The following is a 13968-nucleotide window of genomic DNA, read 5'->3' as shown; positions in this document are numbered from 1 at the left end:
GTTCTCTGATGCTGTGGTGGGCTTGAAAGTGTGATCAGGGGATGAAAAGTGTGGGCTGGTGAACTGGTGGCAAGATGTTGCACGTAATTGCTGGGGGATATTGGTGGCAGATGCTTGCAACAACAAACGACGGAAATTTAATACTCGTTTTTTCTTGGAGATGAGAGCCTTATTGTTTTTTTTTGAGTTTCTGGTTTTATTTGTTTGGTTTGCGGAGTGCTTAGGGGAGCTCAGGGATGATGAGGGCGAACTTTGGGGTGACGAACGCTTATTATTATCTTCGTAACTTTTCTTCTTGAGGTTTTATTTAATTGTTTGCTCCATGCAATCGATCAACATCTTAGAAATTGTTTGGAAAATTTGTTCATAGGATAATTTGAGTACAATTGCAAAATATGTCTTCATTCAAAATTTGCAACTCGACAAACAAATCCATGAAAGTTGTAAATCTCAGTTCAATTATTCCATGAAATTCAGAGTCGTTGGAAAAATTCAAGTAGATATATTCTGTTAATCGTAAATTAGTAAAGCTTTCTCGATGATTCCGCAACTTTTGCTTTCAGCATCAATTAAAGTCTTCAGTGAGGAGAAGTAGAAATTAAACTTCTCTGAACTTCCGATTAAGTGACAGTTCCACTGAAATGTCAACCTATTTGATCATCCAAAGTTCCCAATTGAATACGAAAAATGAAGAAAATGAAAATTTGGTTCAATCATCCCAGAAAATGATTAAAACTGTGAAAATATTAAACAGATATTTTCAACTTCATTATTATAAAATATTTTGAAAACAGCACAACCATAAACTTCGAGGTACCATAACTTTAAAATTTTTTCCGCAAGTTTTTTCTCCACCTCCAATTGAATTTTTCAATCGGAAGAAATAAAAATTAGACCCTTTAGTTTCCCCACTTTATTTGCATTTCTTCATTCCCCTTTCGCATGAAAATCGAGGTAATCTGATTCTGTATTCCCAATTGATTTACGTGACAGTCCAACGAAGCGAAATTCCTGTCGATCCAGTGTACCACCAGCGAACTCGGTACACCACAAAATCCTTCAGAAATTTACATTTCCAATTTTTCTTCATTCCCTTTTACCCCGGAAAGTTTGTAGACAATGCAGCAACAAACGAAGATAAAAATCAACCAAAACCAACGACAAAACCGACAGGAGAAAGTAGGGTAGAATCTGGCGAGTGAGAGAGAAATGCACAAATCAATGAAACCATTGCAATCTCTTTTCGCCGGAACATCCGGTTGCTCTCGCATGATATCCGGTTGACGTAGAAGAACATAAGTTCATACATCAAACTGTGAGTGCACCAAATGTACCTCTGCTTTTAGCACCATTTTCCGGTCATTGTTTCAGGGATTTATTTTTTTCTAAACTTTTTAGGAGAATAAAAATAAAAAGAATATTTTCTTTTCGATTTTTCGAGCTCAGCGGGGTCTTACGAACGAGTGACTTCCGTCTGGAAAAAGGAAAACATCTTGTTACTGTGCTTAAGAGCACGGAAATAAGAAACTGGAGGGAAAGTTTAAAGGGGGAAAAAAATACAAAGTCGCCAGGGACAGGAGAAAAGAGATCGTAAATAACGAGATTGTCAAGTCAAGTTGGAGAACAGGGGAAAAATGATGTTCGCGCAGTTAGCCTGATTGAATGTCAACGATCAGATGTTAACGATCTTCGAGCCCAGGGAAATTGCGATAAAATAGGGACAGTGGATAATGGTGGGGGCGTTGGAATTGATAGTTTCCAGGGCGATTGGAGCAGCCCTCCCCGGAAAATGTTAATAGGAGAGGCAAAAATACAGACCTTTGGCGAAGGGTGCGAGGAGCACGAGATTGACTAGTGCTGCCCCAGTGTCGTGACCCATCAGTGTCACCCTCGTTGAATCACCACCAAAAGCTCCAATGTTCTCTCGCACCCAGCGAAGGCCCATTGCTATGTCTCTCAGTGCCAAATTACCACCAGATTCAGCACTTGTGTCTGGTACTGCTCGAGTTCTCAGAAATCCTGAATACAATATTTTTATTGTTGTTGTAAGTTCGCAAAAACATTGTTTGGGTGGAAAATTTCAAATCAAGAATTTATAGCTCCCTTTCTGCTTTACGAAGCTGTTTCCAATTCTCATAATAATGAAATACTATAATGAGTAACAATTTACTCAATACTGTAAATTCCATAAATTATTCCCTCCAATCACTCGATAATCAACGAATTAATTGAAACTTTGGGACACGAGGTAGACATAATATGACTAATTTACATTGTCGCTCGGATAATGTATTTGGATAATGATACGCGGATAATATTCTGCGTAAATAATAAATTATAGGAGAACAATTACAAGCAACGATATTTACAGAAGTAATAACAAATGAAATGACAAATAACTTTGTTTATCATATATTGACCGCTAATATTATATACAAATACTATTTACAGGTACAGAGAGCGAAAAATTCAGTTAAAAATTACGAAACCTTTCGAAATAATTATCCAACAGTTTTGTAAAATTTTCCTTTACGAAATTTTGCTCTGGAATTATGGAAATGATCCGTCATTTTTATAAAATATTTCTCTCCATGTACTCTTTTCATCCCAAACTCACCTAAAATTCCAAGTCTATAATTAATAGTGATGACAATAACATGTCCAGCACTGGCGAGTACAGAGCCATCATAAACATTTCCAGTTCCCCATTCAAAGCTCTCACCATGTACATAAACAATAACAGCATAAGGTGCCTCTAGACCCCTGGAGCCTGGAAAATTAACCGTAAAAATAGAATGAAAGAATGAAAGACATGGAAGTGACGATTAATTTCATAGCACCAGTGTTCTCCACTTCTCTTAATCCCTCGGTATTTTCTCCTTGGATATATCTACAAGCCTGCAGTTTTCCTAGTTGGAACTTTGCTCGTTATTTATATAGATCTCCCCGAGGGAGTTCCGAAACGAGCTAACTCGGCGACCGCCGTCGGTTAATTAATCGTCTGCCCCCGTGAGTCAAGGTGTCAGATTCACCGCTCGTGATATTCACTGGTCTCCTCTCAGGCCCTCTTTCACTCTTATGCTATTTCCTCCTCTTCATGCTCACCACCACCCCTAGAGCCCCCTGCCGACCCCACCCAACCACCCACCTTGTCTCATGGCAGTGCTATTATATCTCGGGAATCTTTTCCGGAATTAGTGGAAATGAGTTTCTTTGAACAGAACGTTTGAGGGGAGAATCGTTTTAATCTTTTCTCTAATTCCTGTATCCTTGAGTCGTTTGATACTGCTTCGGATGGTGAATGCTCTCGTGCGAGGGAGTGGAAACAATTTCATTGTTCGTGATTTCAATGAGCTTTGGTAATTGAAAATAATTAATATGGGGGAAGAACAAGAGAATTCACTGTTCAATTAGAGTTGGATTGTGATTCAACTGAGTAAAAATTAATATTTAAATTTTAAGGAGGTGTTGCAGATATTTTCAATAACAATTGCTTAACATTTGAATTTTTGGTAAAAAATTCAGATCTTAATTTTTATCGTTTTTTAAATTTTTTGGATGTTATAATTTCAGAGACTATTCGATTATTTATTCTTCGATTAATTGTTTATTAATCGTAAAACTAGAGTTTATTTTAATCCTTTCTCCTGGATTCTTATTGTTCCGAGTCATTTGATTCTCTGGTGGTGCATCAATGCCCTAGTGCAATAGGGTGGAAATAATTTCATTGTTGAGGATTTCAATGAGCTTGTACTATTGAAAATGACTAATGCAGATGAAAATGAAGGGGATACCCAGTTCAATTTACGTTAAAATGCGATTAATGTTTCAACTCTGGATTCTATGATACGGTATTGCATTTCAAAATTGATTAATCTCAAAGCTGAATTCAGATATTAATGTTGATAGTGTTGAAAACTGAAGGAGATTACATGTTCCTCGAATTACTGTAGGAATTATTTTTCAACGGATTATTTTTTATAGTACGTGTAGTATTACGAAATTCGCAGTAATTGAATGACACTCTGATATTTTATTGAAATTCCCACAAAATATTCCGTTTTTATAAAACACATTTACATGCGAAAGACAATAAACGAAAAAGTAAAATGAAAAATCATTAAAACAACTCAAGAAATCCCTTGTCTCCATAATTGTTCGAAGAGGCGACTTGAACATGAACTTTTGACTATTCAATTGCATTGTATAGTAGAGTTCCTTACTGAAAGAGCTTTCGTCTGGCTTATCCAGTTATTATGGCATTTCTCAGTGCAAGCTTGATATCTAGACAGTGGCCTCATCCTAGTGCCAGAGTGCCGGAGTGAAGATTGTCTACGGGAGGCGAATGAAACTCACCGGTGCAATCTCCCCAACTGTGAGACAATATTCAGCTTCTCTCTTCCCAACATTTTTTCCCTCTTTCTCAACTTCAATTCAACCCTCTCCTCCTACCCTACATCGCCATCTCGATTGCTGCGAAATCCCAGGAACGAGTATTTGTGAGAGACTCTACGCCCGTGGATTTTCAATGTTTCTGGGCGACTACTTCTTCGCGGCAATTGGATAAATGGACGAATAGTCATCATTTTATTGCAGTTAAATTTAGAAAAAAAAGTTATTTACAGAAAATTGAGGACGGGATGTTCTGCGATTTTTTTAATGGGAGGAATGGGGAAAGTTGAATTTTTCTGTACAACACGTATGACATATGATAAATTTAAAAAATTGAAAATATGATTTGTAAAATAAAATTCAACTCATTCGATTTAATGCACCAAAATATTTTCTAATATTTTTTAATTATTTCTCAGAAAGTGATCTTCCCAGTGCGATTCTTCGTTCATAATATTCGACGTTTTTTTATTAGCTCTGGTTTATGTTATTTTAGTTTTACTCACCACTTCCTGGTATGTACAAATTCAGAGTGAGACAATCCTCACTCTGATTCCCCAGGAACGTGATCATCCTTTGTATTTGTATGTATCTACCAAGTGGCATTTTCTCGAGTGCAGCCGTGTGATTGCTGATATCCGGGAGCTTTTGAGGGCAAACAGGACCAAAACTGTCAGCGAGCCTGACACCCGACCAGGATGACGGGGGTGACGGTGGCCTCAGTCGTAAATCACCTAGGGGTGGTGCTGCGTAAGGTATTCCACGAAACACCTCCACTGGATCGAGTCTCGTGTTCAATTCCTTGAACATAAAAATCATAAAAAAAATCATTTTTACCTGTTTCTATTGATAACTTTTAATTTATTCCTTCACTAAGGATTCAGTGAAAAGTGGTGGATGAAATAAAAACGAGGTTTTGTTTTAAAAAATTTTCTATTCAAAACGAATAAGAAAATTCCTGCCTCCGTGCTACTGCAAAAATGAAATAAAACAGATATTAAACCCGGAAAAAATCGTTAAACATTTTTGAAATGAAATTGCAATTTCTATATTGACAAGCCGAGAGCAGGAGATGGTACACCAGAATGCTATTGACGTTGACTGAAAGCGGGGGAAAAGGGGGAAAAATGGTGCGAGTGTTAACACTTTGACGCGTGGAAAATGTTCAGGAAATGCCTTTTTCCTGCAACAATTTTTCTCTCTTCAGTGGCTCACGGTGCCTCTGATGATATCAAAAATTAAAGGGCTGTCGTTTTTCCTCCCTCGTATACTGCAATATACCCAGAGGACCGACTAAAAAATTATTCATGACAAATTGATTCACGCAGTTCGCAAATTCACCTCGTAAACGTAGAACGAAAAAAAACAATATGAAATGACATTATGACAATTAATTTGCACTACTCAAACTTTTTAATTTCATTGTAAAAAAATAAAAACATCCAAAATATAATCAAACTCAATCATTAATTTATTTAAACCGAACGTTCACCCTCTTTTTTGCTCCCTAGAGTGCCTTAAGAAGGGGTGAATGTGGCTATTGAAAAAGAACGAGAAATTGAATCTTTTTAATTAAAAATAATAAAATCCCCAAAAGAACTACTCGGCGAATACTTTATATCCCTGAAAACAGATTTCCCTCCAACAGGGAAGAATTACAGTCACGTCCTACTCTCCCTTGATTTTGAAATAAATTCTATGGACGTTGTTGGGGAGGGAATGAGTAAGGTAGATGGGAGAAGGCGTGGGACAGGTGAACGTTGCGCCTCAGATTATAATAATTCCTGGCACTCTCGAAGGCGACGCACGTCTGGTCATTGTGCCGGGAGTACACAGAGAGCAAAAGAGCTCTTTTCCCCATTTCCCAGGAGAACTTCCTCCTTTCTTCATTCTTTCCTCTATACCTCAATGTTCCCCTCTGCCAATACCCAATGATTGCCAATCGAATTAAACCATTTCTCCCCCCTCCTACCCCCTTCGCTTGCCATTTCTTCCTATCCAGTTTCAATTCTATTACACTACCGGATATTTACAAAAATGGATTTGATCCTTATGAGGGGAATGTGGGATTCTCAAGACAATTGCTATTCCTCAAATCTTGGAGATCGTTGAAATTACTGATTTTACCGAGAATTCAATATTTCATGATATATATTCCCTGAATTGAACGAATAATTTTTTATCTTCGAATTTCGGCCAATGAAGAACGTTCCCTTCCTGTTATTAATTGCACCTCATTCCCATTAGTGGATCAGTAATTTTTCCATGTTGTCAAACGAATTAAAATATTCTCACAAACCGTTTGTTTGAGAAGAAAATACAAGAACTATTTTTTTTATATTATCTGCGAATAATTTTTTTTATTCTGATAAGAAGATAAGAATGTGCTATACCCGGGTATCCAACAAGTGCTCCTCCCCCTCCCATTTTTGCGAATATTCCGTAACAGTCTCAAGCGCAATTTAATTAATTAAAATTCCATGTTTATTACTGGCAAAATTTCACTGGTGATCCCTCTAACTCTTGTAAAATGGTCTTAATTACCTGCAAAATCCCTCGTATCTGTCCACTCTTCGTCTCGACTATTCTGGATGCATAGCGAGGTCCAGCATTGACCCCCCAGACAGCAGTGGCAATTAAAACGACTAATATTCTCCTTACGTCGGTGTAACTCCTGCTCGTGCTCAGCATTGGTACCAGCAGCCACGTCCAGGCTGCCGGCTGGCATCGTCCAAGCATTGCAGCATTTGTTGGCAACCAAAAATGCCACCACCATGCCCTGTACACCCACCAGCCAGCCTCCAATCTTTCCTCAAACAACTTCCAACAGAATCAACAAATTCACGAATTCTGTCTTCCTATTTTCAATCCCAGCCGCGAATGTCACGAACTTTCACCCTTAAACAACTCTAAACTTGAGTTTTACTCTCGCCTTCAGCGACAAATTACCGAAAACTTTGTAACGTGATATGCAAACGTGACATTACTGACGTCATGGGAATTAGTAACTCCCGTGTATGCACCAGAGCTTCTCAGTGTCGTCAGCATCTTACAGACTTGTGAATTACAGGCTGACTACACCAGGAAGTCAGCTCAACTTATTACGGCAGGTGATGCAACATCAATCCATCCATGATGCAGATCTGAAATCAGATATTAAATGTTTCTAGTTACAACCCTTGACTTAATTTTGCTAGATTACTTTTTCCCTAAATATTCGTTTATAAAATTTGTACCAGAGTTCTCCTATAAAAATAGAAATTCATTTATCCTCTGAATGTAAAAACGCAATGCAAAATGTGCAATTCTTGTTTCGCCGGAAATTTAATTTATTTAATCAGAGAAACTGTCGGATTATTTTAATTAAATTGTGTCATTCGTCTTTCGCAGACTTGAAAGATGAATAAAATCATTTATTCCAGTAGGAATAACTGTAAGGAGAAATAAATTCGTATCTGCTGAACTTTGAGAGAGATTTCATATTATAAATTGAGATGTCATTGTTCAACGGTTGTATTTAACCACACGATTTAATTCAATTGTTAGATTTATCTCTTAAACTCCTCTCTGACTGATTCCAACATTAAAAGATGAATAAAACAACTCCTTTCGGGATTAATTATGCAGAAAAATTGACATTAATTTAGCATAACACGATATAAATTTTACAATTTTAGCAATAAGTTTAATCAATTTATCTCGAGAAAGTGTTGGAGATTTCTGTTGAAGAGTTCCATACGTTTTAAATCATAAACCTCATTCTTCTTTTTAACATCTAGCTGGAACATCCAACACCAGAGCTTTTCATATAAATTCTTTTCATCTTCTCTTTTTTAATAAGAAGCAAACCCCTATGAAACGAACAAATATTCTCCACCATGTTTCACCCTCCAAACAGAAATACAACTAAAACTCATTCCCAGGGAAATAAAAATCATAATTATGATCTTAATTTCAGTTGCAATTAAAATCTCAGTCACATCGTCCAGTTTACGAGTTTTATTTTGTCCACGAGTTTTATATTATTTATCCCAAAACTTTTCTAATTTTTTTTACCGCAATCCCGCAGGACAATTTTTGTCAGCTGGATCTCACCAGAACTGAGGTAAGTAGCTCTCTGGGGCCAATATCATCGTACATTACTTTATTAACCACGGTAAAATGTACTGAAGTTTACTGGCGCCTTGGATACTCCACCTTGGGGTATACACCACCAAAAACCCTATTTCATTGACAAAGTGCTACGGAAAATAGTGGTGGTAGTCCGGACGTACATGAATACTGGAGAATGAAGGAGTATCATGTGCCAAGAAAATGTTGAAGTATCTGTGTGCATGCATTACGACACGACCCGGGGACTTCCGCAGTTGGCGACAGTACAAATTAATGTCAATGGGATCACTGCCTCTCACTTTCTCTCTTTCTCTATCTTAGTTGAAAATTTTGGGGGGAGGTATCTGGTTCCTGTAGAAATTTTGTGAGAGTACTCAACCGAGTTTTTTGAACAACTGCGGGGGCTGTTAGGGCATCTGACGACGAGAAATTTTTGACAACTGCAATCCACGAGGTGTAAATAATTCTAGTACTGCTAATATTCGATTTACTAAAAATTTTCTGTATTTGGGAAAAGGAAAAGCTGCAGGAAAGCTGCAGTTGATATCATGACACATGTTCGACAATAAAAGTATAAAAACTTTTACTGGAGCAAAAATAAGTCAAATAATTGCATGTTTTTTAGGATTCACGTCAACTTTTCCCATTTTCCGAGACTTTCGAAAAAGATTGGTCTTAATTACCCTCCCCCAATAATAACCTGATAGATACCTAATTAATGAACTCAAAGGGGCAAAATCTCGCTCCGAAGGTGTCTCCGGCTGCCTTCATTACTTCCCTCATTATTATTTTATTTGTTGATGAACCTGACGATAACGCTGAAACAATGAAAGTGCCGGGTACAGCTAGTACAACTTTATATAATTAAAAGTTGTTCCATAGCTTAAAATAAAAGAGCAGAGCCCCGATAATGCACTTCACCCGTCTGGCGGATCTTTTCAACCCCTCCCAGTATCAATATTTAATTAACCCCTCGAAGTGGGCGATTTGCAGCATTTTAATGACAATTAAAAACGAAAACAATCTCGTTAAAAATTCCATGTTGTATCCCATTTCCATTGAAATTTTAGGAAAAATTTAGAAATGTTGAATAAAAAATCCCTCGGGGAAATTCTTTTAATTTCTGGGGAATACTCAACAAATAAATTTTATAATTCTGGTGGCAGCAATTTTTGGTCAAAATTTCGAGGAAAAATCCGACAAGAAAAAAAATTAATTAACCAGGCCATTCGCTCTAGGCTGGAATTGAAACTTTCATTAAGTTTGCTTTCATTATTGTAATAATAGAAAATTGTCGATTGTTTCGATTTTTCGCGAAAACTCGTGCAAACTTGGTTGAAATCACGATAGGTTATTTGAGAAGTTTAAAATTGCATTCGTATGCGCGGGCGTCGGTCGATATACCGTGCGATACGTCAAGTGGACGCTGGTGGGGATGGGACGAATGATTTGAGGGGAATGGCGGTGCGCATGCGCACAAACCCTGACGCTGCACATTCGATGCGTAGCCGCCTTCGCGTCAGTCCAGTCTGGCTGTTTCGTGGAGATTTACGTTAACTGAGAGTGAAATACGGAAAAAACCGAGAGATAAGGAAGAATTTCCAGTGGGTAAGTCCCAGAAAAATCTTGGCAAAACTTCTGATGTCCTTAGAAAATCCTTAAACCACTTCGTACACACTCTGTTGCCGATTTTTGTCAGGTCAATTGACAGAACATAACCTGCTCATGCTGTACAACACTGACGTGTAGTTTGACATGACAAAAAGTTGTAGTTGAATTTACTCTAACACATTTTGGTTCCGAAAATTCAGACGATTTCCCGTGAAATATTAATTAATTCATTGGATTTCAATATGAACACCAATTTTTTGCCCATTGAATTTCTTTATCTCTGACTCCTTGAACAATATTTTGATGTATCGTGTATCCGACAGTCAAATTCATGAAGTAGTTCACTTCATTTATTTGCTTTACGCATTCCAAAATGGTTATCGGACGTGTGGGTGACTTTACCCCATCAGATTTCGTCACATAAATTCACAAGCACCAAATTTTCCTCAAAATATAAGCAAAACAAAGACGAATTTTAACCGAGACTCCATTTTATTGCTGTTCTTTTTTTTCACTAGTGAATTATCGAACAAATATTTTGGAGTCAACACTTCTTTCATTTGATTTTTTGAAATTTTCCCCTGACGTATTGGAGGTAAATTTACCCCAACAAATAGCAATAAAACTTTAATAGGGCCCCATATCAGTTTCGATGTTTTCCACACAAATTATCAAATTTTTCGAAATTTTGGTATTTACCATTTTTACGAAAAAGCGACAAACGACACAAATTCCACACGTCGATTTCCTCCTCCGACTCTCACAAACTGAACAAGTGAAAATTACGAAAACCTACGAAGATTATTTTTCAATCCCTCCAAACGCGCTCAGGTCGTTGAGTCCATAAAAGGGCTCAATCATTAAATCCTGAGCAATTCCATGACACATCAAGAACCAAAAGCACCTCTCCACCCACATCTCCTAAAAATCTGGTCACATCAAGAAGGCAAAACCTATAAATTCTTCCAGATATCTTCCTCGTTAAAGATGTCGACCTCAGCGGTGTACATTCTGGACGTCAAGGGAAAAGTCCTGATATCCAGAAACTACCGAGGTGACATCGAAACTGGTGTAATAGAGAAGTTCATGCCCCTCGTGATGGAACGCGAGGAGGAGGGCAACTTGACACCAATAATACAAATACCAGAGTGCACTTACGCATACATAAAATATAACAATCTTTACATTGTGTCAACAACGAAGAAGAATGCCAATATATCTCTGGTATTTGTATTTCTCCACAAAGTTGTTCAGGTAATGCAGGAGTACTTCAAGGAGCTTGAGGAAGAGAGTATACGGGATAATTTTGTCGTTATTTATGAACTCTTGGACGAATTGCTGGACTTTGGTTATCCCCAGACAACAGACAGTAAAATTCTGCAGGAGTACATAACCCAAGAGGGTCACAAGCTAGAAATACAGCCGAGAATACCGATGGCAGTGACAAATGCCGTGTCCTGGAGGTCTGAGGGCATAAAATATCGAAAGAACGAAGTTTTTCTCGATGTCATAGAGTCAGTTAATCTGCTCGCGAATGCCAATGGTAACGTTCTCTCCTCGGAAATTGTTGGGGCCATCAAAATGCGGGTCTATCTCTCAGGGATGCCTGAGCTGCGATTGGGCCTGAATGACAAGGTGTTGTTCGAGTCAACTGGCCGGGGTAAATCGAAATCCGTTGAACTTGAGGACGTAAAATTTCATCAGTGTGTCAGACTATCGAGATTCGAGAATGATCGTACGATATCTTTCATACCACCTGATGGTGAATTTGAATTAATGTCGTATCGATTGAATACACATGTCAAGCCCCTCATATGGATTGAATCTGTCATTGAACGTCATGCACACAGTCGTGTTGAGTACATGATCAAAGCTAGATCGCAGTTCAAGAGACGATCAACAGCTAATAACGTTGAAATTGTTATTCCTGTACCGAATGACGCTGATTCACCAAAGTTTAAGACAACTATTGGCAGTGTTAGGTATTCCCCCGAGCAGAGTGCCATCACTTGGTCTATTAAATCATTTCCAGGGGGCAAAGAGTATCTCATGAGAGCTCACTTTGGTTTACCTTCGGTTGTTGGGGAGGATGTGGAGGGAAAACCGCCTATTCAAGTCAAATTTGAGATACCCTATTTTACAACTTCGGGAATTCAAGTCAGGTATTTGAAGATTATTGAGAAGAGCGGGTATCAGGCCCTGCCATGGGTGAGATACATCACCCAAAATGGGGACTATCAGTTGAGGACTAATTAGTTGAAATTATGGAGAATTTTGTTTTCGAGTGCCAGGGGAGAATTGAAATTTGTAATTTAATGCTGATGTATTTTACTGGTTCGTGGTATTAAATTTTGTTTTAGAATTATGTATGAAGTTTGTTTTATCATTGAAAATGTCAATTTATCGAGGAAAATATGAGGATTGCATGTCATCGAATTGTGCTATTGATGAAATAATTTCATGAATGAAAGATACATGTGATGGGAATAAAATGTCTTCAGGAAAATCAATGTACAAGATTTTTATAACATTCCTTCGGAAGTTCATAAATTGATTAAAATTTATCATCGACTGAGATTGCCAGGAGGAATTATTTAGTCCACTGTTGCTGAGTGGTGGTTTTTTCAATTAAATTTTAACCCAAGTTTTACGTTGTTAATAATTTTACCCATTTCACGAAGCACCACTTTGCAACAGCGCGGACGCTCTTCTGTAGTGATACTAATTTGATTATTGATAACTAGACCAACGCCTGAGTACTTAAAACGCAATTGCAGTTGGATGATGAGTCGGATGGGCTAACGCGCGTATAATTATGTAGCTCGATTCATTTGGTAGGTTGGAATAGCAATTGAAGAAATGTAACCACTATGTAAATTACTACAGGAATATACTGATTCATTTTTGAATAAACCAATTGAGGTGAAAGTCTCTCGTCATTTCCCTCGTCGACATCATTGCTATATTTCGTATTTTATGGTTTTCATCTCGTCAATGGAAGTCAATAATGCAAGCGCATCATTCACTACGAAAATTGAAAGTGCAGAATATCATGTGTGCAATGTTCAGCAAAATTTTATGACACGAATTGAGAGCATCTCAATTTTTTATTGTGAAATTTTGCTGTTTGTTGGCACTGCTGGTTGTTATTACTAGACAGCTTCATTACAATTGCAGAATTTTAGGGAAACAGCATTTTTGTTGATTTTTACAAATTTCAGGCATTAGGGCTCTTCTTGTTTTCATCGATTGATTTTTTGAGGCTCGTTTTAGTTTATGAGGCACTTGTTTTTTTGTTCAACTTTGTTTAAGGAAGGATTCTTTTTTTCTACCATCTTCCTCCTGACGAACTCTATTGCAATTAAAAGAGGTAGAATATTCAGATGAATTTTCAGTTAAAATTTCAATTAATTAGTAAATCAGTATAATTTTGTATCGACGAGTCTCAATCTAATTATCAGTTTACTTGAACTGCGAATCTCCCTGGAATATTATATCACCTCTTCTCCATCATCACACACCCTCGAATACCGTACTTCTCGCTCTCATGACATCAATAGAGCTTAATAATCCCCTGCCTGGAGTTCGTCAGAAGGAACGTGGTAGAAAAAAGGAATTCTTCCATAAATCGTTGAACAAAAAAGCAAGTCCTCCATAAAACTTAATGAGAGCCTCAAAAAAAATCAATCGATGAAAAATAAAAGAGCCCTAATGCCTCAAACGACTTTCAGAGGACTTGATCCGCCTCAGAAAAATCTTTGACGCGCATAATTGGTAATTCACTCTCTCAGATCGTTGGAACAGTAAACTTGACTCGATAGTTGACAAAAAAGGCAATTCCAAAGGGAATAA

The 13968-nt window shown here is 37.6% G+C and overlaps 2 protein-coding genes across 2 annotated transcripts in view; one reads left to right on the top strand and one right to left on the bottom strand.

The window, feature by feature from the left end:
- LOC135166692 (neuroligin-4, X-linked-like) overlaps positions 1-13968 on the bottom strand; it is a 76006-nt gene that overhangs the window by 7810 nt on the left and 54228 nt on the right. The window contains exons 2-5 of the mRNA XM_064129215.1: positions 6937-7535; positions 4899-5193; positions 2618-2770; positions 1819-2019 (exon numbers count right to left, since the gene is read on the bottom strand). Of these exons, the coding sequence (XP_063985285.1) occupies positions 1819-2019; positions 2618-2770; positions 4899-5193; positions 6937-7131 (844 nt within the window). The 5' untranslated portion in view covers positions 7132-7535. The remainder of the gene's footprint in view (positions 1-1818; positions 2020-2617; positions 2771-4898; positions 5194-6936; positions 7536-13968) is intronic.
- Positions 9970-13044, top strand: LOC135166697 (AP-1 complex subunit mu-1). Its single transcript, XM_064129228.1, has 2 exons — positions 9970-10113; positions 11086-13044. Exon 2 carries the CDS (start codon positions 11104-11106, stop codon positions 12370-12372), a length of 1269 nt encoding a protein of 422 aa, XP_063985298.1. The 5' UTR covers positions 9970-10113; positions 11086-11103; the 3' UTR covers positions 12373-13044.

This window comes from Diachasmimorpha longicaudata, chromosome 10 (genome assembly GCF_034640455.1).
Source record: "Diachasmimorpha longicaudata isolate KC_UGA_2023 chromosome 10, iyDiaLong2, whole genome shotgun sequence".
NCBI classification, from domain to species: domain Eukaryota; kingdom Metazoa; phylum Arthropoda; class Insecta; order Hymenoptera; family Braconidae; genus Diachasmimorpha; species Diachasmimorpha longicaudata.
This window is presented reverse-complemented; position numbering and strand designations above follow the sequence as displayed.